At 35.1% G+C, this 27,331-nt stretch overlaps 1 protein-coding gene across 3 annotated transcripts in view; it reads left to right on the forward strand.

Annotated features, from left to right (window-relative positions):
• The window catches only part of Tbc1d4 (TBC1 domain family member 4), a 190,991-nt gene that overhangs the window by 144,075 nt on the left and 19,585 nt on the right, over positions 1–27,331 (forward strand). For 2 of the 3 annotated variants that reach the window (XM_046449458.2, XM_046449460.2), the window contains exons 9-14: positions 6,547–6,621; positions 7,913–8,139; positions 10,078–10,242; positions 20,287–20,447; positions 22,764–22,973; positions 26,102–26,260. In XM_046449458.2, the coding sequence (XP_046305414.1) occupies positions 6,547–6,621; positions 7,913–8,139; positions 10,078–10,242; positions 20,287–20,447; positions 22,764–22,973; positions 26,102–26,260 (997 nt within the window). The remainder of the gene's footprint in view (positions 1–6,546; positions 6,622–7,912; positions 8,140–10,077; positions 10,243–20,286; positions 20,448–22,763; positions 22,974–26,101; positions 26,261–27,331) is intronic. The other variant, XM_046449459.2, reaches the window with a different exon arrangement.

Below are 27,331 nucleotides of genomic sequence, written 5' to 3' on the forward strand. Positions count from 1 at the left end.
GATATACATATAGTAATATAAAAAGTCCCATTTTAACCACTTGAAATGTATAATTCAGTGGATGTAAGCACATTTATTTTGCTATACAACCATCACCACCATCCATCTCTAGAACTTTCTCCCTCTTGCCAATACTCATCTTCCTTTTACTCTCCCACACCCGAGTTCCTTATAACTATCATTCTACCTTCTGTTTCTGAATCTGTCTAGTCTCAGTGATTCATTATAAGTAGAATCACACAACATTTGTATTTTTGTGACTAGTTTATTTCACTTACTATAACATCTTCAAGTTTTATCCATGTTGTAGCACTTATCAGAATTCCTTTGTTTTTAAGGACCTGAAAACAGCATACTACAGAGACACAGCCACATCAATGTTTATAGCAGCCCAATTCACAATAGCTAAACTGTGGCACCAACCTAGATGTCCTTCAGTGAATGAATGGATAAAAAAAAAAATGTGGCATTTATACTCAATGGAATATTACTCAGCAGTAAAAAAGAATAAAATCATGGCATTTGCAGGGAAATGGATGGCATTAGAGAAGATTATGCTAAGTGAAGTTAGTCAATCCCAAAAAAACAAATGCCAAATGTTTTCTCTGATATAAGGGGGGGTGACTCAAAGTGGGGTAGGGAGGGAGAACATAGGAGGAAAATTACCTCTAGATAGGGAATAAGGGTGGGAGGGAAAAGGAGGGAGAGGGGAATAGCAAGGATGGTGGAAGGAGACGGTCATCATTATATAAAATACATGAATGAAGATATGAATTTGGTGTCAACATACCTTATATACAAGCAGAGATATGATAAATTGTGGTATAAAGGTGTATTAAGAATTGTATGCAAAAAAATAAGAGCACTCATGTATAATGGCATAATTTGGCATCAATATTCTTTATATACAGAGTTACGAAAAATTGTGCTGTGAATGGATAATTGTGAATGTAATGCACTCCACTATTGTCATGTATGTAAGAAATAAATTTAAAAAAAGAATTCCTTTGTTTTTAAGGCCAGGTAACATTTCCATTGCATGTATACACCACATTTAGTTTAGTTTATTCATTCATCTGTCAGTGGACATCTGGATTACTTCAACATTTTGGCTGTTGTGAATAATGTCCTGGATATGGGCATTCAGATATCCAGATCTCTGCTTTCAGTTCATTTTCAGTTTTCCAGAAGAGGGATTTACTGATTCATTTAGTATCATATTTTTTACTTTGTGTAGGCCCACTATATTGTTTTTCATAATGGTTGTACCACTTTTTATTCCCACCAGCAATCCATAGAAATTACATTTTTTTCCACATACTTGCCAACACTTGTAATTCTGGGCTTTTTTATGTTTAATAAATAGTCATCCTAATGTGAATGTCCACTTTCATTTTAACAAAGTACTTATTTCATAGAAACAAGCAGTTAAATGAATGGTTCAACCTCCTCAATATTGGTTGTATGACAGTATCATAGTATCATTTATGGAGCTTTCCAAAAATACAGATTTGTGGGCCCAACCCTATACTCAAAATGTATCAAAATATCAGGTGTGGGACTGAGGCACCTGATTTAGAAGTTCTATGAATGATTCTGATGTACTCTCTTTGTTTTGCAACTTAACTCACTATTTGTGATTGTCTTTGCTCTAGGATGGCCATTTGTGTTTGTTGGTTTTTGTTTTGTTTTTAGAGGATACCTAATGACTTTTATTTTTATTTTAATTTTTCATGTTTTTGGCTATTTGTTTTTAAAGTATTGTCACACATAAGCAGCATTAGTATCATCTGAGAACTTCTTAGGCATCTAAGTCCTGGCTTCCTTTATCAGAAATTCTTGAGTTGGGTCCAATAACAGATGTTTAGCCCTTCAAGTCATCCTGATGCCTGGCAAAATTTGAAAGCTGCTATTCTAGACAAGTCTAATTCTTAAGATATTAACATTCTAAATAAGGAATCAGCATTCACTAACATCAGCGATCAGAATTTAACACAGTGTTTCTTAAGAATTTTATTAGAAAGATAATTTAAGTAGGTGATCAAGGGACCTGAAGGCAAGACCCCGCCCTGGCAGGCTTATATGTACGAACTTGCGTTTATTTCGCTTTTCTAAGCCATAGTTTCACCATTTGTAAAATGTGCATAGTAATCCTGATTTACTTTATCATGAGGATTAAGTGTCAGTATATTGGGAAAAAATGACACTATACATCTGAGGTGGTATATTCAGTGGTTAGCCCCAGAACTCTGTCATTTACAAAATAGCAAAAGGGTATTTAGAGTGTTGTTCTCTTTATCTCTGTTTAGTACCCTGGCATCCTGCACAGTACTTGCGTGGCCACCTTTGAAGTGTCTCCTCTGCATGCCTTGAATTGCTATGGTGACTCTGTCAGCAAGGGCACAGCCATTCTATTTTGGTCAAGGTGGATACTGTAGCTTTTGTGTTCCAAAGTGATGCCAAACACCATAAACTTTGTGAACTAACAAGGTCTCGCTTGCGTCATGTGCTGCAGAAAGGACTTGTTAGGAAGTCTGGCATTTTTTTTTCTTGTTGTATTAAATGGTATGTAGCAAAAGGGGTTTTGTGTCCTACAACTTGTCATCCCCACCCCTGAGTTTTACAGCAGAAGAGTCACACTCCAGTCGTAGAGTTGAGCTCATCATGGCCTGCCATTTTTATGTGGCAAAATATTTTACTTAGCTGATTATAGGTGTTTATGCAATAGGATCCATTTTTAAAAAAAATGCTTAGAAGCTTAGTTCATTAGTATTAAAAAGTGGGTCTGAGGGAAAGGGCACCACAAATGAATTACCAAATCATAATAGAGTAAAATTGCAAGAGCTGTCTGTTCAAAGGTAAAGGACAGAGTCTTGGGTTCTGGTTGTTTGTTGCTATTTCGTAAGTTGAAATTTTCTAAAATGGAAATACTTAATATATTGTGTGAGTCATTTTGAAAACAGTCCTCATTTCATGCCTTCTTCAGAGTAGTGTCCATGGCCTTCTGGTGGAAATGAGTGAATTAGTAACAGTCATAGAGAATAACCTTAAGTATGCTTGTTTCTCTTTGTGTAAAAACAACACACACATATGGATAAAATACCTTAATGAGTAAAATATGTGATTTAAATTGCTTTTCTAGTACTGGAAATGGCTTGGTACCCATGACCACTTTCTCTGTTGTGACCAAGTAACATGTTTGAGATATCAGACAAGTTGGGTGTATAAGTACTGGCTAAAAATAGCAGAGAGCAACTTGATGTTTACTGTACTGTCCTCTTGGTTACACAACTAACCCAGTAATTTATTAGCCACAAATACAGTTCATTATTAAAAGTATGTTAGTTATAGCATAGAACTGAAGAACTGAGGAAACTTGATAAGATTTTGGGATATTTGTAAAATTCTACTTAACCAACTAGGTAAGTTAGTTTTATTTGTGATTCTACATTCATAAAGTTCTACCTTAGGGAGTCAGTACTGAGAAGAAGTTCAAGGGCTTCACCCAGAAATGGAGCTTCCTCTGTTCACATTGCTGCTCTTAACTGGCTGTGTGAACTTGGACCATAGAATCTATCAGAACTTGTCTCCTTGTCTGTGAAGTTGAACTAATAACTATACCTACTTCACAGAATTGTTGTGAAGATGAAATAAGATAATTAATACAGTGTGAAATGTTTGCATAGTATATGGCCCATGATAAGTATTCAGTAATAGAAGATGAAGCTATGAATTTTATTATTGATATAGTTGTTATATAGAGTACCTATAGAAATAGAAAACTATAATTAGGCCTAGTGCCATGGCTCCCACCTGTAATCCCAGCAACTTGGATAACTGAGGCAAGAGGATCGAAAGTTCAAGGTCAGCCTCAGCACCTTAGCAAGACCCTCTATCAAAAAAAAAAAAAAAAAAAAAGGAATAGGGATGTGGCTCAGTGGTAAAGTAAAGTATTCATAAATTCAATCCTCAGCATCAAAAAAAGAAAAAGAAAAGAAACTATAATTATCATAGTATAGATGAATAAGTATTGCTTCTATGAAATAAAATAGGATACTATCATTATAAAGCAGTCAATTGAAAACAAGAAAGAACACTTAAATTTTTCTGGTAGGTGACATAAAAAGCAAAATTCAATACAAGTCTAGGAAACTAGAGTTGAAAATCATCTTTTAGAAGATAGAATGAAATAAAAAAGTAGTGAAAAATAGAACAAGGTTAAATAGTTAAAGGATCAGTCTGGAAACTCAAAAACTGAAAATTAGGAACTCCAGAAAGAGAACATGCCTGCAGGAAATTTTCAAAGAAAGAACTTAAGTTTTTTTCTTAGAACTAATGAACATGAGTTTCCAGATTTAATAGGCCCAGAGAGTGCACATGAGAACAGCTGAACAAAAGTCATGCCAAGGCACATAGCTGTGAAATTCAGAATTCCCAAGGGTAAACTTAGATTCTGTTCCAAAAAGAAATAGCAGGGCTTACACACAGCCTTTAGATTGACTAAGACATTAGACTTCTGAACTGAAGGACATTTGAGCAATACTAACATGGTATAAAGGAATGTTTCCAACCAGAATTATGTATTCAGCCAAACTGTTAATGAAATACAAGACAGAGTAATGACATTCACAGACATGCAAATTAAAATTACCTCCCAGTCTCCCTTTTCTCAGAAAACACCTGGAGAATGTCCTCCACCTAAATGAGGAAGTAAACTGAAAAAGAGAAAGACATGGGATCAAGGAGACAGAAATTAAAACATAGAAAGGTGAAAGTAGATTTCTACACTGATAGTGAAGAAAATGCTCGGAAGATCTGTAATGCAGGGCCAGATTGCAGCAAGAAGACGGGTTTCTATAATAAGTAGTTCAAAGATAAAGGGAAAAAACCCCTATAATTAAGGAATTATGTGATGAGTGATTAAATCCCGATCTGTTGGAGAGCTTTACAATAAATTTGTGATTTCTGAGCAGTCATTAACTCCGTGAGAAATAAAGTGTACAAGACATGAGATGTAATCAAATGTAATTATAGTAAATATGTAGCTTATCTGCAAATAGTGTTTAAAAATCATAATAATTTAAGCACAAAATACTGATTCAACTGATATGTGTTGTAACTATATTGAGGGAGAAGGGCAAGAGAGAAGTGTGTGTATGTGTGTGTTTAGAGTGGGTGGGGAATGAAGTAAGAGTATTAACTTCTCATTAATATGTAGTGCCTAAAGTGGAAAGACTCAAAAATAGTATTTTGAGCTGAACATCAGAAGAGAAGCATCAGTATAAATAATTTAAGATTTGGTTTGGGGAGTGGGACTGAAAATGTGGAGTAGGGGTTGGTGGTCTCCAGTTTTTATTACAAGCTTTGGCAGTACAATTTGACTTTTGAAACTTTGGGCAGGTTATTACTTTGATTAAAAATTAAAATGATGGGCCAGGATTGTGGTTCAGTGGTAGAGCACTTGCCTAGCATGTATGAGGCAATCCACATGTATGAGTTCAATCCACATAAATAAATAAATAAACAAATAAACAAATAAAATAAAGGTATTGTGTACATCTGCAATTAAAAAAACATTTAAAAAATTGAAATTAAATTTAGTCTTCTCTGTCTCCCAAATTAAACCAAGGTATGTGTGGAGACCCTTTAAAACTGTGAAGCACTGTGCAGATGTTGTGCATGCTTTTATTTTATAGAGTCACTGTCACATCGACCTGGCTTGTACTTCCCCGTCATTCCTGTTAGAACTTTTTCGTGTGTTGCAGGAGTTTATAGAACTCCTCAGTCTGTGCTGTGTCTCTTAAGACCTTCTGAAGGATGTGGCTCAACCTGCCTTTGTATTCTCTTTCCTTCATTAGTTAGCTGCAGTTTCTTCCTATGTAAAGTGAGGGGATGAGACAAAATGATTGGTCAGATCTCTTTTTTAGATTATCTTTGAAATTCACACCGAAAGACCACATGGAAAGATCAAGAATCAGTTTGCTAGTCTTGAAGCTGGCTGATACCTAATCTTCTGGAATGAAATGACTTACTGGAGTAGTTTTGCATTATGGAATAATGAATAAAGCAAAATTAATAAATTTTGAAAGTCCCTTTTTCTATTTCTTAAAACCTGTTATAATCCTATAATGTGGAGCTTAAGGTCTGTAACATGTGGTGTAGACAATGTATGTATTAAACTTGATCTTTGTAACTTTTCTGGTTTTTGCTCTACCCTCCACATTTGTGTTTTATCTGTATGAGATTCAGAGTTACAGGAGTTCTCACTCATCTCATAGATGAATAATGTTTAACCTTGTAACCAAAAGAGTTCAAAAAGCTTGATCTGAGTATCTTATTCTCTAATAGTTGATTAACAAATAATGGGGATGGGGACTGTTTCTGTTTATCCTGCTATCATGGATGTTAAAATAGCTGAAAAGTTTGAGAGAACCACAAATGGATCAATTTAATGCCCACATGGAAAGGCAACCTCAAATTGCCTTCTATAGTTTTGAAATAAAAATCCAAGCTGTATAAGGAGTTAATTTTATTCTCTTCACTCAGGGAGCTAACAGGATGAGAGGTCGGCTTGGAAGTATGGACAGCTTTGAACGGTCTAACAGTCTTGCTTCGGAGAAGGTATCTAATCTGATCTCCTTTGTTTACCCCAAATTGCAATTTAGTAAAAACCAACACCAATATCATAATATGCCTGCCTCTTTATTTTATTATGAGTTCTTTATGGCTTTCAAAATATAAACATTGAGGTTTTGTTATTTTAAATAAGTAGGCCCTGACTGTAAACATGCTGGTCTTTGTTCAGAGAAGCCTTCTGCTGGGACACATGTCTCCTGCAGATAGTGTTCTCACAGACTTGTCACTTTTTGTAGGTAGTATGCTTTGGGGGACAGTGTTTGAGCAACGATTAATCCAGAGCCATAGAAAACCAGCCATCTAATTGCTATACTTGTACAGTGATTTTTTTTGGTTGTTGTGTTGTTCTCTTCCCATATTACCATTTTCCTCCTGTTTTATCATTTCAGCTGCAACTTTAGCCTCTCTTCTACCTCACAGATAACTCCCCCCAGGTTTGGTTTCCTGTTTTCTGCATTGTGTAACATGTAACCCGAGGCATAGGCAACCTTTCTTTAATGGAAAAATGTTTAAATATTTTTATTAAACTTTTTGTTGATGGAGTTTGGGGACTTAGTCTGGCTACATATGCCTCTGTTGTCCCTAACCCAGGTTTATCAAATGAAACATTTTTACATTGGTGCCTGTTCTGGAAAGTATGCATACCTGACTGAATTGAAAGATTTATGATATCTATTCATGCAACAGGAGACACATTCCAGCTCAGCTCGCCTTTCTTTCATTTCCTGTTTTTGTGTCTTTTAAAAGAACTTTACCTCCGGGAACATGTAGTTGAATAGAAACATCCAGAGTGAAGGAAGATACCAGGCTTTATTTTATTTTCCCTCAGGCTTTGCCACGAGACTTGGATACTTAGGCATTGTGACATCATTTTGACAGTACAGGAAGCGTGCAGCGATATGCCACGGAAATTAGGAGATGGGTTAACACAGACTCCACCCTCATTTGGTCATGGTCTCTTTTCATCTCCCCAACAACAGTGAGAAAAGCACAGTAGCTGTAGCATTTTACCACCGTGTCAGGGGAAAGAATACCTTTTCTGATCCCTTTCACTTTCTGGCCTATCTTTCGGATGCTGTCTTACAGCTGCTTATCAGAAGTGGGCTGTGGTGAGACTGATTAGCCTTCACCAGGGATTGAGTAAAAAAGAAAAAAAAAATAGTTTTGTCATGACTCAGGAGGAAGATGAGGCACCCTGTCCCCATTGAGCCCTGATCTTCTGCAGGTCCACTGCGAACCTTGTAGGAAAGAGAGACCCCTTGTGCTTGCGTTTCAGGACTACTCGCCAGGGGACTCTCCTCCAGGGACACCACCAGCCTCTCCGCTGTCCTCTGCTTGGCAAGCGTTCCCCGAGGAGGATTCTGACTCCCCACAGTTTCGAAGACGGGCTCACACGTTCAGCCACCCTCCTTCAAGCACAAAGAGAAAGCTGAATTTGCAGAATGGGAGGGCTCCCGGGGTGCGCTCCCCTCTGCTGAGGCAGAGCTCCAGCGAGCAGTGCAGGTAAGTCAGTCCTCTCCCCACAATGTGAAATCAGATTCCCACGTCACCCTGTGTGGGTCACTGTGGAGTCTGGGTCGATTGTGACTTCATGCTCTAGCCAACTTTTTAGTTTTTAGAAAGAACATAAAAATAAACTGAATTTCTTTACCTCAGTGATTAAGGGAAGTGGGTCAAGGTCAAAGTGTATTCATAGAAAAGAGTTAATGCACTCATTTCATATGGATGAGAACTTTTTTTCCCCCAAGAATATTAGAGAAAACACGATATCATGCAGTTGTTTTGTCTGAAAACTTACTGACAACACATATTACTCAGTGTTTTTCTTAATGATGGCTGTCAATAAGCAAAGTCAGCAAATTTAAAAATAACAAAGCTGTAGAATTTCCTGTTGGCCTCAGTAAAATTCCAGGTTTTAAAAAAAGTCACTTAAGTTACCTTCATACATGAGATAATTTTTGGCTATATTTTACTATTAGTAAAGCTAAATATGAAAAGCACTACAAATTTTATCGAAACTAAAGCAATATTAGAAAGAAGACTAAATATACCCTAATTATAGTCAGTGGCCATTAGAAATTATCTTAGGTGGTATTTAAAAAAATAATAAAATTGTTTGTTATGGTAAGAAGTAGTAAAAGGAATAAACCTAGAAATGATTCTATTTCTTGCTGTGTAGCATAGATCCCAATTTATATCTTAGAAATAATTTAGTTTCTCTTCTTTACCTGTGAGTTTGATACAAAAAAATAAGGTTGATTGCCAGTTGCCAGTTGGAAATAAAATAAAACTTGAAGTAAAAATTCCAGAAAGGCTAATACTTGATAGCCAATGTTATCAGATTTACTAGCATGTTTTTATTCTTGTTGTTTTCTGAATGATTTCGAAATCTACAAATTAGGTATTATGGTATGAACAAACATTTGTCTCGAGTTTGCTTTGTGTGTGAAGGAGATTAAGTATTCATAGGCAACCATGATTTTTAAAAAATGATTATTTATAATTTTGTATTTACCCAACATAATAAATCTCTTCCCCCCCAGAAATAATTACTTTTTAAAAGTGTTATTGTATTTTTGTATACCTTTATTTTATTTATTTATTTTTAATTGGTACTAAGGATCAGATCAACCTAGTGCCTCACACATGCTAGGCAAGTGCTCTATCACTGAGCTACAAATTTTGTAGCAGGAACAATTACTTTTAAGAATTAAAACCATCAGTTGTTTTAGACTATAAATGACATCTCAGTGCTTCCCTCATGCTTTTGCACAATTTGTAATGTATAAGTTCAAATAATTTCTATCAATATAAAAAGATGTCATTTATGTCCTTATAAAAACTTACCACACAGATTATTGTGTATAAAAAGGAAAAAGAGCTAAATGGGAGATTTAGGGCTCTGGATTGAACCATAGTGGCACCATTTCACAGGCTTCAGGAAAGAACACAGCCATTAATCTTTGTTAAGCCAGAGGTATTATGGTGACTTCCAACAAGCAGACATGTTGCTGTCAAAGAGTTAGTTAGAAGGGTTTAGATCTTTAAAATAGTTTTTGAACTGCTCATAATCAGTTTTTCATTCTGGACCTTGTTTTCCTGTAATTATTTGCGCTTCCCTAGTTTTTACCCTTGAATTATCTTTTGCATGTAAAAACAAGCAATTTTTATCCTAAAATTGTTAAGAATTTTTAAGGAGATGAACACCAATGGATAGAGATACTGCATTGATGAGGAATTCAATTCGTTCGAGAGTGACAGTTCAAGCCCGGTCACCTCAACAGAGAACTGCATGCTTTTTTTGAGTATAAGATTCAGCCCTGATCCTTTAAAGGAAAGGTTAAATTAATAGCAACAACCTGTTTATATGCTTTTTCATAGTGAATGAAGATTTTGCTAAAATATAAATTAAGACAAATTTGCTGTATTTTCTGTACTCAGCATTCTTCCACCAGTTCGACGCATGCACAAGGAGAATAATTCTTCCTCCAGTCTTCCAAGTCTTCACACTTCCTTCTCTGCCCCTTCCTTCACTGCCCCCTCTTTCCTGAAAAGCTTTTACCAGAATTCAGGTAGACTGTCCCCACAATATGAAAATGAAATCAGGTGAGATCAGTGTCCTCTGTTTGCAAAGCAAAATTTTCTGCAGTGATATACTGATAAGTTACTAAAAAGTGGCTGATTAATTTTGGAGTGACATTTATGCATCCTTCTGTGTGCTTGTTCTAATCTGTTTCTAATATGTTGACTTTAATTCCAATTAATTTAAAAATGAGTAGTTTCAGATCTTTTTATGACATGATTGTCTTTTTAAATTAATTTTTTAAAAATTATTTGTATTTCTTTGCCTTGGAGCCCAGAGTCTAAACTTTGTATTGTTTGGAACAAGACCTGGTGCTAACACATACTAAGTAAATTTGAACCGATCATGCTTTTTTTTTTTTTTTTTTTAAGCTCTCTGGATATGTTTCATAGAACCCAAAAGCCACTGATTGAATTAGACTAAAGGTTTAAGTGAAGTATGTCTTAAGTTCTAAGTATGTAGAATATTTCTTAGGTACTTTTTTGATTTTTCAATGACAGACTTAACTTTCTGAAACTTAATGTACATCAAATAAATGGGTACAGGATCGTGTTGATAGCAGCTCTGAACTAGCATAAGGGATCTTTTCAATCTTGTAGCTATTCTGTTTTGTTTCATATTTGTCCCCAGTAGAGAAAACGTGTAGCCTGTTAAAACTTGTTGCTTGCTCTTTTAGCTGTGCAAAATTAGATGTGGGTATTCTTGGAGAATTGCCTCCTTTTTAAAAATGGAAATAAATACGTGAAATTATACCAGTCATTCGAATTCTTAGTGAAGTATTGCACAGCTCTGGAATGTGGTGGGGTAAGGGTACCCTTTAAAGGGGTTATTGTTGACCTAAGAAGTCTGTGAGATGCATTCCTTTTTGATTTAGTTTGGTTCACATGTTTTTTATCAATAAATAGTATTCTATTTGATACATCACAGTTATCTACCTTCTTGCTGATGGACATTTGGGTTTGCTTTAAGTTGTTTGGTAATTGGCAATTTTTGTTGTCAAGGAGAGGAATGCATGCTTCTGCCAGGCTTGGTGTCACTAAAATCTTCTTGAATATTCTTTTGGCCTATTTTAATTTAGACTTAGGATATTCTAAAAGCTAGCACTATAACTAGATAACCCTCATTAGCTGGTTAAATTAGACTAACACTTGAATTATTTCTGATTATCTTTTACCTGAGTGGCAATTTTTTTTTCACTCTAAGAAAGATAATTAATTTGGATTATATAATTATGAATCTGAAGTTTGCTCTGAATTAGCACAGAGCTTACAAGGCCCTGGGTTCAATCCCAGCACTACCAAAAAAAAAAATAATAAAGTTTATTTTAAAGTTTTCAGGGACAACTTTGTGGGAGAAGTTGTAAAGGAAGTTAGTCACAAAAAATAGTATAATATATATGGAATATGCAATGAATTTAAAGAACCAAGACTGTATGTGCATAAAAATCTATCATAATACCACCTACTAATAAGAATGGAACCATCAAACCTTGTTTCAGTTTCTTATTGTTGGGTTAAAGTGAGCATACAAGAATCCTTGTTTCTTTCCTACAAAGTAACAATTAGAGATTGCCATTGGGAAGGTCAAAGGTCTACTATAAATAGGACATAGAGTACAAAAGAAGAGGCTTACTTTTTAAAATATTGCTTATATTGTTTAATAAGGTTGTGTATTTGTTTTCAGGAATTCCTGCTTAGGCGTGTGTAGTGTTATTGCTACTAGTGTTCCAGAGCCCTTGATACTTCAGTCCTAACAGAAGGATTTAGTGTTAGGTTGAAAAACTTCACCTTTTGGTAGCTATTTTATTTGAAGGGTTGTATTTAAAATACAGAGACCTTTTCAATTTGCAGGATCTAACATTCTGTTTTCCACTCTATTAAATGCTTTTCTTGGTTATGAGTAATTCTAAAAACCAGAGAGTAGTTCTTTTTTTCTTTTACACTTTTCTACATTCGTTTAGTTTGACATCATAGAATCAGTAGGCCAAAAAGTATACTTACAATGTGAAAACACTTTCACTGAAAAGTGCACTGATCCTAAGTATACAGCTCAGTGGATCACCAGTGACACACCCCTATGTCACCATTGCCCGGGCTATAAGCAGAAGGCTTGCAGTGCCATGCTCTTCTTCCCATCCTGTCGCCATTATGCTGGCCTCATATATCATAGGTTAGTTCTGTCTGGTTTTGAGTGTTATATAATTGGGATGATACATTATCTGTTCCTTTTTTATTTGGCTTCTTTCACTGACTTTAGATTGTGAGGTTCATTCCTGTTTTTATGTGTACTTTATTCATTTTTAATACTGTATAGTATTTCATTTAATAGATCACAGTTTATTCATGCTCTTTTGAATTGGCATTTGATTGTTTCTAGGCTTTGCTTTTGAAAAGAGTTCTGCCTTGACTATTATCTATGTATCATTTATTGCATATATGTATTATTGGTGAATACCTACACAGTAATAAAATTATTGGACAAAATGCACGCTTAGGTTATTTTAACTAGTAGGTGACTTAGACATAGGTTCACTAGTTGCAGTCTTGGAGAGAGTGACTTTATGTTTGTGCTTTGAAATAATTTCAGATTTATAGAAAAGTTGCAAAAATAGAGGATTCCTTTTAATCCTTTATCTAGATTAATCCATTTTGATATTTTGCTGCATTTCTGTGTCATTCTCTTTGTCTAGGTACATATCTACTTCTGCATTATATGCACATACATATTGTTTCATTTTGAGCCATTTGTGAATAGGTTGCATGTATCATGTCTTTTACTCTTGATACTTGAGGATGGTGTATTTCCCAAAAACAAAGATATTCAAGAGCTTGGTTTGATCCAGTGTTTTTTGACTTGTGCATTTCACATTGCCACTTGTTTCAGAGTGAACATCATATATACACAGTTACCATGATTTCTGGAACTATTCAGAATAGGGAGAGGAGGAGATTCATAATACTACCAATTGTAATTTGCTTGTTACTTGGTACCTAGTATCTTTTTTGCATAAAATGGATTTCTAAATATGCAAAACTAAGTAGAGAATAGGATAGGGTAGGATGTGGGCTAGCAATACTATTACTCTTTTAAAAGAATATTTATTTGTAATTTTAAATTCAAGTTAGGCATACTTCTTTAGGACCACTGTCTTGAATTTCTGCTGAGCAGGAGGAGCCAAGATCTTTTTAATATCATGGTTTGTTGGATAGTAGATCAATTTGCATGAAATTGAAATGATAGCGGGAAGGGAATAAGCACATTTTTTGTTTTATCAGACTTTGAATTAATTTTTGAAAATTTAACATTTTATTGTCCAGTGGTTAAATTATAATTTTGTATGATGATATATTTTTCTGACATACATATCTTTTCTATTAACAGGCATCTTTATTACTCCTTATAACTGCTTCTGAGGTTTTAAGCTTATATTTTTAAAAAATTACTTGTATTACAGTTTATTGGTCAAAAGTAAATGATAATTTTTTAGAGTGACAGTCATTACATTTTTTTACTTAAAAAGCTTTTCATGAGAAAGTAAGGTTTTTGCTGAAGTGCTTGTGGTACGGTTTTGGTTTTATAGTTCCCTTGTATTCATTGATAAAAATCGCATAACTCTCCATTACATTTCATTTGTTGAAGTAACCTTATGATGACTTAAGGAAATGTATTTTTATTCTAAGTCCTGATTTTGGACATATATCTCTCTGCTAATACATTCCTTGTTTTCCTGTTCTACTAGACAGGACACTGCTTCAGAATCAAGGTGATTAGAGATTAAATATTTTCATTTAAAAAATTCACAGATTTTCCCACTGAATGCCATCATTAATCGAAGAAGCAGTTTTGGTTGTCTCCTGAATGCATGCTGGCCTCCTGGGTGCTAAGTCTACACAGTAGGGAAATGTGACCCTTGGCGTAATCAAAGATCATGAATTACCATGTAAAGTGTGGATTGCAAACAAAAATCCTGTTTCTACTCTATTCCATGTTGAAATTTCCTTAGAACTGTGCTGTGGCTTTCAACCAAAGCCTAATCTTAATTTTAAATTAATAAAAGTTTAGTTGGGAGACACATATGTCCATCTGAGGAGTTTCTTCCAAGTCCCAAGAAGATGAAGAAATGATTTATCCTAAAGTAACATACTTGTAAAATGGAATCTGGTTTTCACCTGATGAAGAATATTAATTTTTTTTCTATTCCTCTTAATTCCTGTCATGCTGGTCACTGTGAGACCTTGGTAAAGCCTTGTGGATGTCCCATTGGTCTGGACACAGGGAAACATCTAATTCCTTATTATTGGTGCCTCACCATACCTTGGTGACAGCTTTTCCTTGGATTCCCCTGCACTCTGTGGAAAATGTCCAGAATCATTGCTCAACAGCTCAACTGCAAACATTTATCTGCTTTGCTCCTGTTTCTACACTATATCACAAGTCTCATGAGAAACATATGTGGCCATCTTCCTATTTGTGACCACTGACATTTAGATTTCTTGGTAGCTGCAATAACAACATAGTATCATAGATTATGCTAGAATGAGACATCAAGGAGAGAAAAGTCCTCAGAGAAATATTTTGGCCATATTGCTAAGATAAAAAGTGATTTTGTTTTTGAGACTTGTTAATTGACCTATATACCCCTCTCCCCCTTTTTTTTGGTGGGTTGGATGTGTGATCATTTCAAGAATACTTTTTATCTGTTTTCAAAAGTCTGGTAGAGATGTTTGTTTTGTCTTGTACCCTTTTAGGTTCTAACCATGGGCATAAAACTTGATCTGCTTATTACTTTTAGAGATTATCTGGCCTATAGTTTCCTTATTTTACACATGGTTAGATTGAGCCCCAGAGAGGTTTTCTATTGTGGTGGGTATCATTTTTCTTATCTTAAGTTATCATATGTACCATACAGGGATGTTTTAAATTCCGAGGTGCAAAGCATTTTTAAATATCTGCATTCAGTGTGTAGAGTTTAGGAAATAAAACCCTTTGTTCTCCTCTCTCTTTTTGCCTACACATTGTTCCGCTGACTAATCTGTCTCTTTTGACTCACAGCTCAGCTACCACTTATTGATTTCCACTAGAGTAGTTCAATCTCAATGTTATTTAATTAGTAAAGATTTTCCATAGGCTGACAGATGTGTACCTAGTTGAAAACCTGAACTTGCATATAAACTCTTACTGCACTGGAGGCAATTATGAGTTAAATTGTACTATGATCCTGTGGAATAAACTAAAAAATTTTATCAGTATATTGTTCTATGCAGGCTTGAAGGCATGGAAAAGAAAGCTTCTTCACCTTTCCATTAAATAGTTCCCTCCTATAGGGAAGGAAATAAAAAATAAAAACAAAATAAATTAATCACATTTTGTTCTATCTTGCGTTGTAATGGGCTGCAATCCAGCTAGATTTATCTAGTGTTTTGTCATTTATTTGGGCTTTGTGATGCTGGTAGTTAAAGTTTGGTGCTAGGGAGTTGGGTGGTGGGATGGGAGACAGTCTGCTGCTCAGCAGAACACATTTATGAAGCTGGCAGAAGAGCTGACTTTTATACAAAGTGTATCTGTGTTGGCCTTGTGAGAAAATGACCGTTCGAACACCTTCATTAGGTACAATGTTCAATGCGTTGATTCTTACCCAAGCAGGCACATGCATTAAAAGTTCTGTTAACTTAAAAAGTAAGATGTTAACAGTAGATGTAATGAAAATTATAACTGTTCAAGGTCATATTAAGAAGTCATCTTATGCCAGGCATGGTGGCACTTGCCTGTAATCCCAGCGGCTCGGGAGGCTGAGGCAGGAGGATAATAAGTTCATAGCCAGCCTCAGCAACTTAGTGAGGCCCTAAGCAACTCAGTGAGACCCTGCTTCTAAATAAAATATGAAAAAGAACTGGGGATATGACTCAGTGGTTAAGCATCCCTGGGTTCAATCCACAGTACCAAAAAAAAAAAAAAAAAAAGAAGTCATCTTGCAGCTTTAGGGGGTTCACATTTTATCCATAACTTTAAAAAATATTTTAAGTTGTAGATGGACACAATATCTTTATTTTGTTTATTTCGTTTTTTTCTGTAGTGCTGAGGATCAAACCCAGTGCCTCATGCATACTAGCCAAGTGCTCAACCACTGAGCTACACACAACCCCAACCTTATCCATAACTTTTGATAGATGCAAAATGCCCCTCTCAGCCTACATGATTATAACATATAATGTGGCTTATTTTCTCCCCTTGTAAAGCCCTCATTTGTATCCATGGATTGTGGTTCTCAGTTAATTGGCAAATAGTAGTAGGAAGTACATATTGAATACACCAAAACAGAACTGGGCAAGAATTCTCCAAGTTGTACTTCCTTCCTAGCTACTCATTTTTTATTTCATAAATTTCTGCTAGAGGAAATACTGGCACAGAAGACTCTTCCTGAATATGTTTTTTTTTTGGGGGGGGAAGCAACTTAATAATGTACATGTTTACATTCTAAAACACAGATGAAGGTGGCAAAGATTATTTGGGAAAATAAGGGAATGTCTATAATTTGTTTCATGACTTTAAAAATGTAAAGATAATAAAGTAGCAACATATGTATATTATAGTATATTAAGCTGTTTTGTTTAAAATCAACAAGAATATTCATTATGAATTGCACTTATTTCAGAGAAACTGAAGTGAGGCATTTACACAAATAAAGCACCTTTTAGTGTTTTGAAGTTAGTTCTCTGCTGAAATAGATCATTCCATTCAAAAGTAGAAAGAAAATTACCCAACCAAGAGACTTACTTCTGACTAGAGACTAATTTTTTTTCCATCCAAAATACAGAGAATTTTGGGGGTCCTGACAGCTTTGTTTTTATGTCCTATAGAGTTTTGCAGGAACTAATGCAGAGTATTTACACTGGCATGATAAAGCATAGTGCCTCCATGTTGGATTCTGGATTGCCTGGCTTTGAGTCCTGGCTCCATTGTTTGTCATCTGAGTGACTATGGGCAAGTTACTTAGATGCTTTCTACCTTAGGTTTCTTACCAAAAATGGGAAGAGTAATAACACTACCATAGATGGTTGCTGTGAGGACAAAATTATTTCATACTTGTAAGATGACTGCTGTGTAGCATGAGCTTTGTGTGAGTCTTAATTACCACTATTATTATGACAATAGACACCATGTTATCTTCTTTTTTTTTTTAACTCAGAAAGTAGACATTCTACTTGACTTCCATGCTAAGTTTAATAAAAGAAGTTAAAGTGAAAAGGAATGTTGTAGCCAAAACGAAAAATAAAAACAAAAGAAATGTCACCTCCCAGTGCAGTTTCCAAGTCGAGACATACGAATTTCAATGCACAGTGTTTCATATGGTTTTGATTCTTGAAATTGCCACCTTAAGAGTGTCAGATTGTCAGCTACATCAGTGAGCAGCTGTTAGCTGCACATGAGCACTACTGGCTGAAACCTTATCTGGAACCTGATTTTCTCATACATGTCTCCTCTTATGAAATGAAGCAGATTAGCTCTCACATATCTGGGCAACCACACTACTTTTTGAGGATGTAGTTTTTTAGTACAAGATAAAGGATCAATGATGTGTTATGTTAAGTTCCCCTTTTTGGTATATTATTATCTTTTATTTTGTCTACTAATTTTTGTCTATTACTGGTTGTTAAATTCCAGACCTGGGTAGAGAGTTTTTCACTTAATAATTTATTCAATTATAGGGCTTAAAAATTTAGAAGTAATACAATTTTTAAATATGCGGGAGTAGACTAATGTCAGGGTAATTTCTGCAACTAGTTTATAACATATTCCCCCCCAAAGCTTGAATTTTGCAGGTAGTAATGAAACTGATATGGGTACCACTCACTTTGATTAGTAGTACTTTCTAAACACTTACTATATCATAACAGTGAATTTTTTTCAAAAATGATGTTTTAGTTTCAGCATAAAAATATGAACATTTAGAATTCTTTCATTTGGTTTATTCTGATTTCGTTTATTAGCGCTACCAGAAAATCAGGAGAAATGAATACTTGTAGAAAGAACATTTACCCTTTGAGGCATTGAAGTAGGTACTTTAATAGAAGTATTTCATTTAGATTTCAAAGCATAAATTGTAAATTTGAAGCCCTCCTATAGGGAAGGAACTACACTTGCTAGGAAAAAAAGGTGCTTTTTGTTGTTGATTAACAATCTTGTCATTATGTACTCTACCAGTGCCATCAACAGCTCAGTCTGTACTTTTGGGAAACAGCTACCAGAACTTTCTGCCAGAAAGATTTAAACTCATGCCTACTAATCAATTAAGAAGGTAGACCTCAGCCATATTTTTTTCCTCCATTTTACTTAAGCTTCTAAGCTAATATTTCATATGGTTATATAAAGCATTAATTTATTCAAGGGTTATTTCTTTAGTGCTTACTATTTATTACAGTGGGAGCTAGCAATTTACTCCTGAACTGGGTAGTTAGCAAATAATTCAGGTGAGATACTGTTACAAATGTTAAGGTACAGACTACTCTGAGAGTATTATTCAAGATGTACACATTATATAGAGAACATTTGAATCACAGAGAAAGTAATATTTGAATGACTGCTTTCCAAAGGAGAAATAAAGATGAATCTATTTATTCAGTATTGTAGGGAGTTTTGAACCTTGGACACCTAATAGGGTTACAATTTTATGTAGGATACATAACATGTGACTATATTGACATGTATGTCTCAGCTACTTCCTCAAATAGCATAACACAATATGACACTTGATATCTGCATATCAGCTCAGAGGTATGTCCTTTTCTTACTCTTAGTTTAGCTAAAGTAATATTTTAGGAAGATAGATCCCAGATTGGAAATAACTGAACTGCCTGATAACTGTAAGTATGGATACACAGAGTGAATAAAAATATAACAGGAAGGAACAGAATTGTATTAATTGCATCAGCATTGTTGAGTTCCTCTAAGTGTCTGAGAGGCTGTGGCTTTTCTAGCTGGGTTTCATTTCTGTCCTAAGTTCTGAACTTCTTGATTATACCCAAAGTCCCATAGCTTTCATTTGTGGGTATCACCGTTTTATAAATGTTATCTTCATCATTCTCATAGGAGAACTTAAAGACTATGAAACTATAGACAAATAAAATATTCCTACCATGAACAGCAACAATGATTGTGTGGTCTTTTAGTTATACAGTTGGTCTCAAAAGTAACTTCGAGTCATTATGACCTTTTATTGCAGATAGACCTCATATAACCCAGAGTGAACTTTCTTAAAAAATGAAATACTTAGAGCAGACCAGTATTTCCACATGGGAGTTTCACAAAGCACTGACATAGAATAATGTGAGATCTTCCCCCAGATGAAGAAGAAGAAAAGTTGGGAGTGGTGAATAAGAGTCAATTACTTGAACTCCAGAGGCCTCCTGGAGGACTTTTGACAGTAGAATTTCTGTATACTGTTCCCTGATTGAGAGTCACAATTCATGCCAGTCTTAAAGGAGTCCTGCTGTAAAGAAATCTGGTTAATATATTTTTTAAAAAAACTTAGCCTATTTAAAATTATTTGACCATATATATTTTTTTCTTACTATACCAGCCAGCATTTCCCATTCTTCTGTATTTGGGTTCTTTTCTGCCATGATCCAACCATCGGTAGCTAACAATTTGTAGATCTTAATTCTGTAGGAGCTATAGCAAAAGCTTTCTCAGAGCATCTTATTAAATATCTAGATTGTTTAGAATAAGCTATGGGTTTTATTTCTTTGGCAAAGCAAGACTTCATTACTTAAGCAACCTTTACTGCCCTGTGTAAGTGCTTCTGTTGCTCAAATTAGAGGCAGGACTGGTTGGCTACTGAGGAATGAGTAGAAACAGGTGAGCTTTTCATGACCCAGCTATGTCCTGGATTGCAATTTTCCCAGGATGCGCTGGCCTGGGTGACCAATGTGCTCATGCCACGTTGCTCCATGGTGCCTGTGCCTCGTGCTTGCCTGCGGCAGAACTTGTGAATGGCTTGTGCTACCATTTCATTGCGAAGTACCATGTTATGCGGCTTTACAAATTTTATATTTATTGGCATTCCACAGTGATGGAGAAGGGAGGAAAAGGACCTCATCCACCTGCAGCAACGAGTCCCTAAATACTGGAGGAACCCCTGTCACTCCTCGCAGGATCTCCTGGCGGCAGCGCATTTTCCTTCGCGTTGCATCGCCCATGAACAAATCTCCCTCTGCAATGCAGCAACAAGGTGTGTGTGTAATTGCTGAGGAGTTTCTCCCTGTGAGTGCTGTGAATTTGGGAAGGCAGTGGAAGTGGTTTGTGTATAAAAAGATGTAAGAGATTCGAGTGGAGACATAACTTCTCTTCTGTATCTGATAGATAGGTATCATCACAACCCATTAGACTTTAGGTACTTGTTTTTTTATTTTTAATTTATTTTTATTAGTTGCACATGACAGTACAATGATCTTGCCATATCATACATTTGAATCAAATGGGGTATAATTTCTCATTTTTCTGAGTGTACAGGTTGCAGAATCACATTGGTTATACAGTCACGTTTATACATACAGCAATACTAATGTCTATTTTATCGGTACTTGTTTTTGAATGAATGAGCGTGTGGGTTGCCAAAACCTGCTTTGGAATCTACTCCACAATGTGCAGGGAACTATGATAGTGCTGCAGAAGAAGTTGTAGATTTCTTCTTTTTTTTAATTATTAGAAAAGCAATACAGAATACAGTCTTTTATGAGAGTCATGCATAAAATAAAATGACAGAGAAATGAACAGTAAAAATTGGAAATATCACTCTAGGCAAATATCAATTAAGAGAGCATAGCAGCTTTCTTCGAATATTAGACCCTTTAGAAATTAAAGCAAAAACATCCAGAGGGACAAAGTAAATGTAGCATAAATGAAAAGGGAAACAATACTGAGAACATGAATTATTATATAGCCTTAGGAGCTAGAAAATGATACTTAAAAGAATTTGAGAATAAATAAATCAACTGCTCTCATAAGAGATTTTAATATATTTCCCTTTGCAAATTAAATATAGATGGTATTGGAGTGGTACAATTGAACAAGCTTGATCTAATATTTATATAGAACTTTGCCTCTGTAGAGAAAATTTATCCATTTTTAGCCACATGTGACACATTCATAAAAATGGATTATGTACTTGGCCAAAAGATATTTTAATAAATCCCAGACAATCATGATTATGTGTATTATATTCTCTGACCATAGTGCCAAAATAAAAAGAAACGAAGGAAGGAAACAAGCATGAAAGAATGAATTAAAGACAGCTAGGGTTATGGATGTGGCTCTATGGTAAATCACTGCCTACCATGTGAGAGGTCTTGAGTTCAATACCCAGGACTGCAAAGAAAAGAAGGACAACTGAAAATTTTTATGTGTTTGGAAACTATACTCGTAGAATGTAGAAGGAATAAAATATGATAACCTGTGCTCTGCATTCAGTATTTTGAGGGTAATTCACAACCGTGAATGTGTTCATCTAAAATCAAGAAATCCAAAAGTCACATGTACTGGGTATTCAACTCAAGAAGCTGGAAAAGAATTAAAAGTAAAATCTATGAACAACCAAAACCTGAGGAAGTAAATAATATAAGTAGGGGCAGAGATCAGTGAATTACAATGAGAAAAAGAAGAAATCAGTTGGCATTGCTAAAGATAAAATTAACTCTGTCTAGGATGGGCCGAGACAGCTTCACAGAAAAACTGAATATTTAAACTCATCCCTGGAAGAAACTTGTCTTAGCAAAGTTCTAGAATTGTGTGAGAGGACGTTGCAGGTCAGAGAGTTGTGAGAAACTTTGCATGATGGGGCAGAGGACAGGAGCTTCAGACATGAGGCTGGAAAGGTGATTTGAGGCCAGAGTCTGGCGAGATTTATATTATTCCCAGTAGTCTGCACTTGGTCTCTCTGATGCAGTCATCGAGATGTTTTAAGAGATATGATTGTGTTTGTTAATAGGAAAATAATTGGCAGTATGCAGGGAATGGGCCAGAATGGAAGGAGAGAATGAGCTGCAGGGGATCAGTTAAGGAGACTTTGCAGGGGGAGGGAGCAGCGGGCCCTGTGAGATGCTCAGCCAAGAAGGACAGAGCATTGCTCAGCTGTTACTCTCCTGGAGGACTCTTAACAGGAGGCATGGACCTTAGGAGATCTCCATTACCTACCACCCATTCCTGTTTTGCACCACAAAATATAAGTAGGTAAATTGCAGAAGTGTTGGACTCTGGGGAAAGGCCAGTTCATTTTGGAGCGACTCCCTTACAGGTCTTTTTGTGTAAAAAGAAGAAGTGGTGAAATGACATATGCCTTTGTTTCATTGTCAGAGGGAAATCTGGAAGGGGAATTCAGCCTGGTAAATTTACTTAAATTGCTAGTTCCAGAAACAGTAGTTCTTGGGAAAGTGGCTCTGTGAACACCTTTAAATGTGGAAGATTAAGATGAGAGAGTGTTACTCTAAAGGAAGCTTCTGTAGTCTGAGCTACTACTAAGGAATGCCGCTCACTGTTTTCTTCTCTGCAGATGGACTGGACAGGAATGAGCTGCTGCCACTATCCCCTCTCACTCCCACCATGGAAGAGGAACCGCTGGTTATATTCTTATCTGGTGATGATGACCCAGAGAAGGTCGAAGAAAAAAAGAAATCGAAAGAACTAAAGAGTTTATGGAAAAAAGCTATACACCAACAAATCTTGTTGCTTCGAATGGAAAAAGAAAACCAGAAACTTGAAGGTTAGCTATTCAAACAGGGCAAATGTTACACACACCCTCACACTCTTTCTTGGGCTGTAAATATCTATTGATTCTAATTGTTTTCATGAGACTTGGGAAAGATCAGCTAAAGATATTTGCATTTTTGTTTGATAGAGTTGAAACATCAGAAGACTATGGGAATATATGACTAATAAAGATTATAGGTAACAGGGATTCAATGTATTTTACATGACTGAAAACTTAATATCATTGTGCATTACTCAAAAAAAAACTTTAAATAGGAAACAGTATACTTTATTTTTTAAATATAATTTTCAACTTGCAGGCTAAATGATATTTATAATGAGTGAAACATTCTTGTTTCAAATAAGTTATTTTTCTGTTATATCTATTTTAACTGTTTAATTATAATTACCTCTTATAAAATCAGAGTTCCTATTTTTTGTTAATGCTTTATAAATTTTCTTTTTAAGAAATCATAGTCAAATTGTTAAATTTACAGCCAAATAATTTATAATAACTATTGTTTTATTTGTAGTACTGGATTGTTGGGTTTTTGAACACTAAATGCTTTAGAATGTGTTTTTCAGCTTCTTTCAAAAATGATTCAGTTTGTTTCTGTTCTGATATAATCACACAATAAGATGTCCAGATAGTACAAAAATGCAAAAGGTATATAAATATCATTATCTTGGGCAAATTGCTTCTGAGAAGGCCCTTGGTTTTATATCTTATAATGAACAATTTAGGCTAAAGAGACCCTCTGACTCTTATGATTATTGTCAAATGAACAATACAGGTTTTTCTCTCACTTTTATTGTGTTGTCTTCCAAAGTTTTTTTTTTTTTTTTAATGCAGATTTTCACATTTCTGAATTCATTATCTGTGTTAAGATTCTTGTTAGTACACCTATTGTTCATTTTTTTATTTTAATAATATTTTGTTTACAAAGGCATAGTTTCTTTTTTCTTTTTTGTTGCTATTTTCTTAGCAGATAAAATACATAAAATGCTAAATATCCTTAGGAAATAAATCTTCTTTTTAAATTAATAATTCAATTAATTGTTATTGACACAGCTTTTAAAAGTTCTGTTTGATAAATTGTATATGAACTCAAGCTTCTCAAAGATTTCTGCAGGAACTGCATTCATATTTTTAAGCAGTTGGTTACATCTTGAATTAAATCATAAACAGAAAAATATGTTGACAAAAAGAGGGTTACCATTTCCTTAAAACATTTAAAACATGAAATTTTACTTCAGTTGGGACTTAGGTACAAGTACAATCTTATAATAAATGTCAAAGGATGGTTTTACAATCATAGACTATTTGAGGGAGCAGGGCCTTAGGGATTGTTTAGCTAGGTTCTTCCTTCTGTAGCCGAGTTAGTGACAAGCTTGGGGAGGCTAAGGAATTAACCCAAAGTCACATAATCACATAAACCAGCAGAACAAGTTCTGGGGCTCGTGGCTCTTGGGTTTTTCTGAATATGCTACAGTATTGCTTAGCTATATGTGCTCATACAAAGACATAGAATGTTTTAATATAAATGACCACAAGTATGTTTTGAGGTCAGTTATACTATATAGTTTTGAGGGTAGGAGAGGCGATTTTAGAATATCTTACTAGAAACCTTTATCAGTACTGCGTATACTTCTTTACTTAAGTAACAAAGACATAAATATAGTTTATTAAAATTTGAGCCAGTTGATAATCATTTCTTGGTGGTTTTGTATTCCTGCCTAGTGAACCAGTTGTAGGGAGATAGATATTAACTGATCTTGCCGTTTTATCCTTAGGGCCTACTGAATAATAGGTGATTATTTTAAACACACTAAAGAAAGTTCGAGAAAAATATCTAAGGGAATGTTATACTTTGTTCACTGTGAAGCAAGTCATTAGTGAAACTATATGTAGGATGGTATTAGTGTTAATAGGTATTGGTTAAGGAAATAGAAAGTGAGAGGCAAAGCTAAACTGTGTTAGACAGCCATCTAGTGGTAGCCAGGGGGGGATATTTTTGTAGCATAATATATCTTTTTTCCATCTATACATTTAATCAGGGATATTTTACTGTCCTGGTTGAAGAGCAGCCTGTTTTAAGACATTTTGATTCTTTGAAAATGGTTTCAAAGACACTAAGTAAAGAGTAACATTCGTTCTGTTGTTTTTGTGCTGTCGAGGACTTTGGATGCATGACAAAGATTTGTGTTGCAGAAGGTAAGGGCAGGGGGCACTCCGATAGATTCCTGGCCATGGGACCCCAATGAAAGGGTAAAGACCCTCATCTGTGTCTCTTTCCTTCTCCCCTTTGCAATCTATTATTCAAGATCAAGATGAGTCAAGATAGTGATAGATTTTGTGGACATTTTTTTTTTTTTTTTAGTGAGCTCTGGGCCCATCTTTTACATCAACAAATGCGAGATAATTCTGTATTAGTTAAAAAGTGGAATTAGTGTTAACTTCAGTGAAGTGGGTTTTCCTTTTTAAGATTATTAAAAATGGAGGCTATGGAATGTAGCTCAGAGGTACGTGCATATACATGAGGTTCTGAGTTCAATCCTTAGCACCAAAACCAGAAAAATGTTATTAAAAATGAACACAGGAACCTACTATTCTTAAGAGATATGTGAATAAGTTCGAAAGTAGTTATAGAAACTTATGAGGTTGGGATGGTCAAATATTTTACAAGTTAGCATGAGGTCATGTCTTCTCATATGTCTTGTCTCTCTTGTCTTCTCATTTGTCATCTGAAACATTAACACTTTAATGGTGTTTAAGACAATGTGAGCTGTCACTGCTGAGACAACCCCATTTGTCAAGAAGTTAAAATTTATACTGTAACCCCACTAAGCACGATACTCAAGCATATTGGCTATCAAAGCATGTTGGCTATCGTGCTTGAGTTTTGTGCTTAGTGGGGTTACAGTATAAGACAGAGTAATATCTTCTTAAAAAGTTTTTGCTTGTATTTTTTCATGGAAATGACTGAAAGTTTGAGAACTTTTAATATTATCCTCAATTTTATTCTTTGAGTAAATATTGGTCATGGATTCCTAAAAGTCATTGATATGTTTTTACTAATGCAGTATTTTAAAACGGTTATTTTAACACACTGGTCTTAATAAATCCTTTTTCTTTTTTAGCAAGAAGAGATGAACTTCAGTCCAGAAAAGTCAAGTTAGACTATGAGGAAGTTGGTGCATGTCAGAAGGAGGTCTTAATAACCTGGGATAAGAAGCTGTTAAACTGCAGAGCTAAGATCAGATGTGACATGGAAGATATTCACACTTCTCTAAGAGAAGGTACTTGGGATAATCTCTGGAATCTTTTTAAAGAAAAGCCTCAGATTTTTTTTTAACAAGTTGTGCATCTCAGTAATAATTTTGTCTTTGTGTTTAGCTTATAAAAAAGGAAAGTAATGTGCTTCTGCCTGCAACTTGGTGACATGATTGGTAAGAAAATGGTGCTGATGGAGGTCCTGTCCCAAGGAGGCAGCAGGATTCTCTTCTGCTGGCTTTACTGTGTCAGCCAGCTCTTTTTAGCTTTTATTATTTGCCAAAGAAGAAGCACATGCCTTGGTACAAATCTTTGATCACTGCCAGAAAACTAGTTCAGATTTACAAACTGGGCTCATTTCCACAATTTGGTCAGAAGTATTTGTTTACATATATGTGTATACTTATATGAAGGTGTAGATACACTCACAATATCTGACTTTATAGGTAAGATTTATATTCTGATGAATTAACCAAGTTTCCCTCTCCATTTATTCCTTCATTTATTTTAGAGAAATTACTTGTTTAAAGCCATTGCATTTATTGTTGCCCGATAAACATTTTAAATTAATTAATTAATTAATTTCTAGGGATCGAACCCAGGAGTGCTTTACCACTGAGCCACATTCCCAGTCCTTTTTATTTTTTGTTTTGAGACTGGGTCTTGCTATACTGCCAGGGCTGGCCTTGAACTTGTGACCCTTCTGCCTCAGCCTCCTAGGTCACCGGGATTATAGAAAACATTTTAAGTTTAAAATGAAAACTAATGTTTGAATATTTTAGGTACAATTTCTATGACTCACATTAAATATACTAAAATGAGAATTTCCATGACTTGCACAATATGAGTGTAAAATAAAAATCTGACAGATCAATCTTATTTTCTTTTTTCTCTCTAAAATTTTGTTTAGTATTGGGAATTGAACCCAGGGCCTTGAGCACTATACCCCTGAGCTACCTCCCCAGCTCCTTGTTGTAAAAGCATATAATAATGTGTAAAACATAGTTTAGATTAAGGTAAGATTTACTTTATAAGATTCTATACTTACAAGTCTAATATGCTGTTCTTTTTTCTTGAAGATTTGTAAATTCCAAAGA

Source organism: Marmota monax, unplaced genomic scaffold (assembly GCF_021218885.2).
Source record: "Marmota monax isolate L192 unplaced genomic scaffold, Marmota_monax_Labrador192_F-V1.1 WCK01_AAM20220418_F8-fsc00137, whole genome shotgun sequence".
NCBI classification, from domain to species: Eukaryota; Metazoa; Chordata; class Mammalia; order Rodentia; family Sciuridae; genus Marmota; species Marmota monax.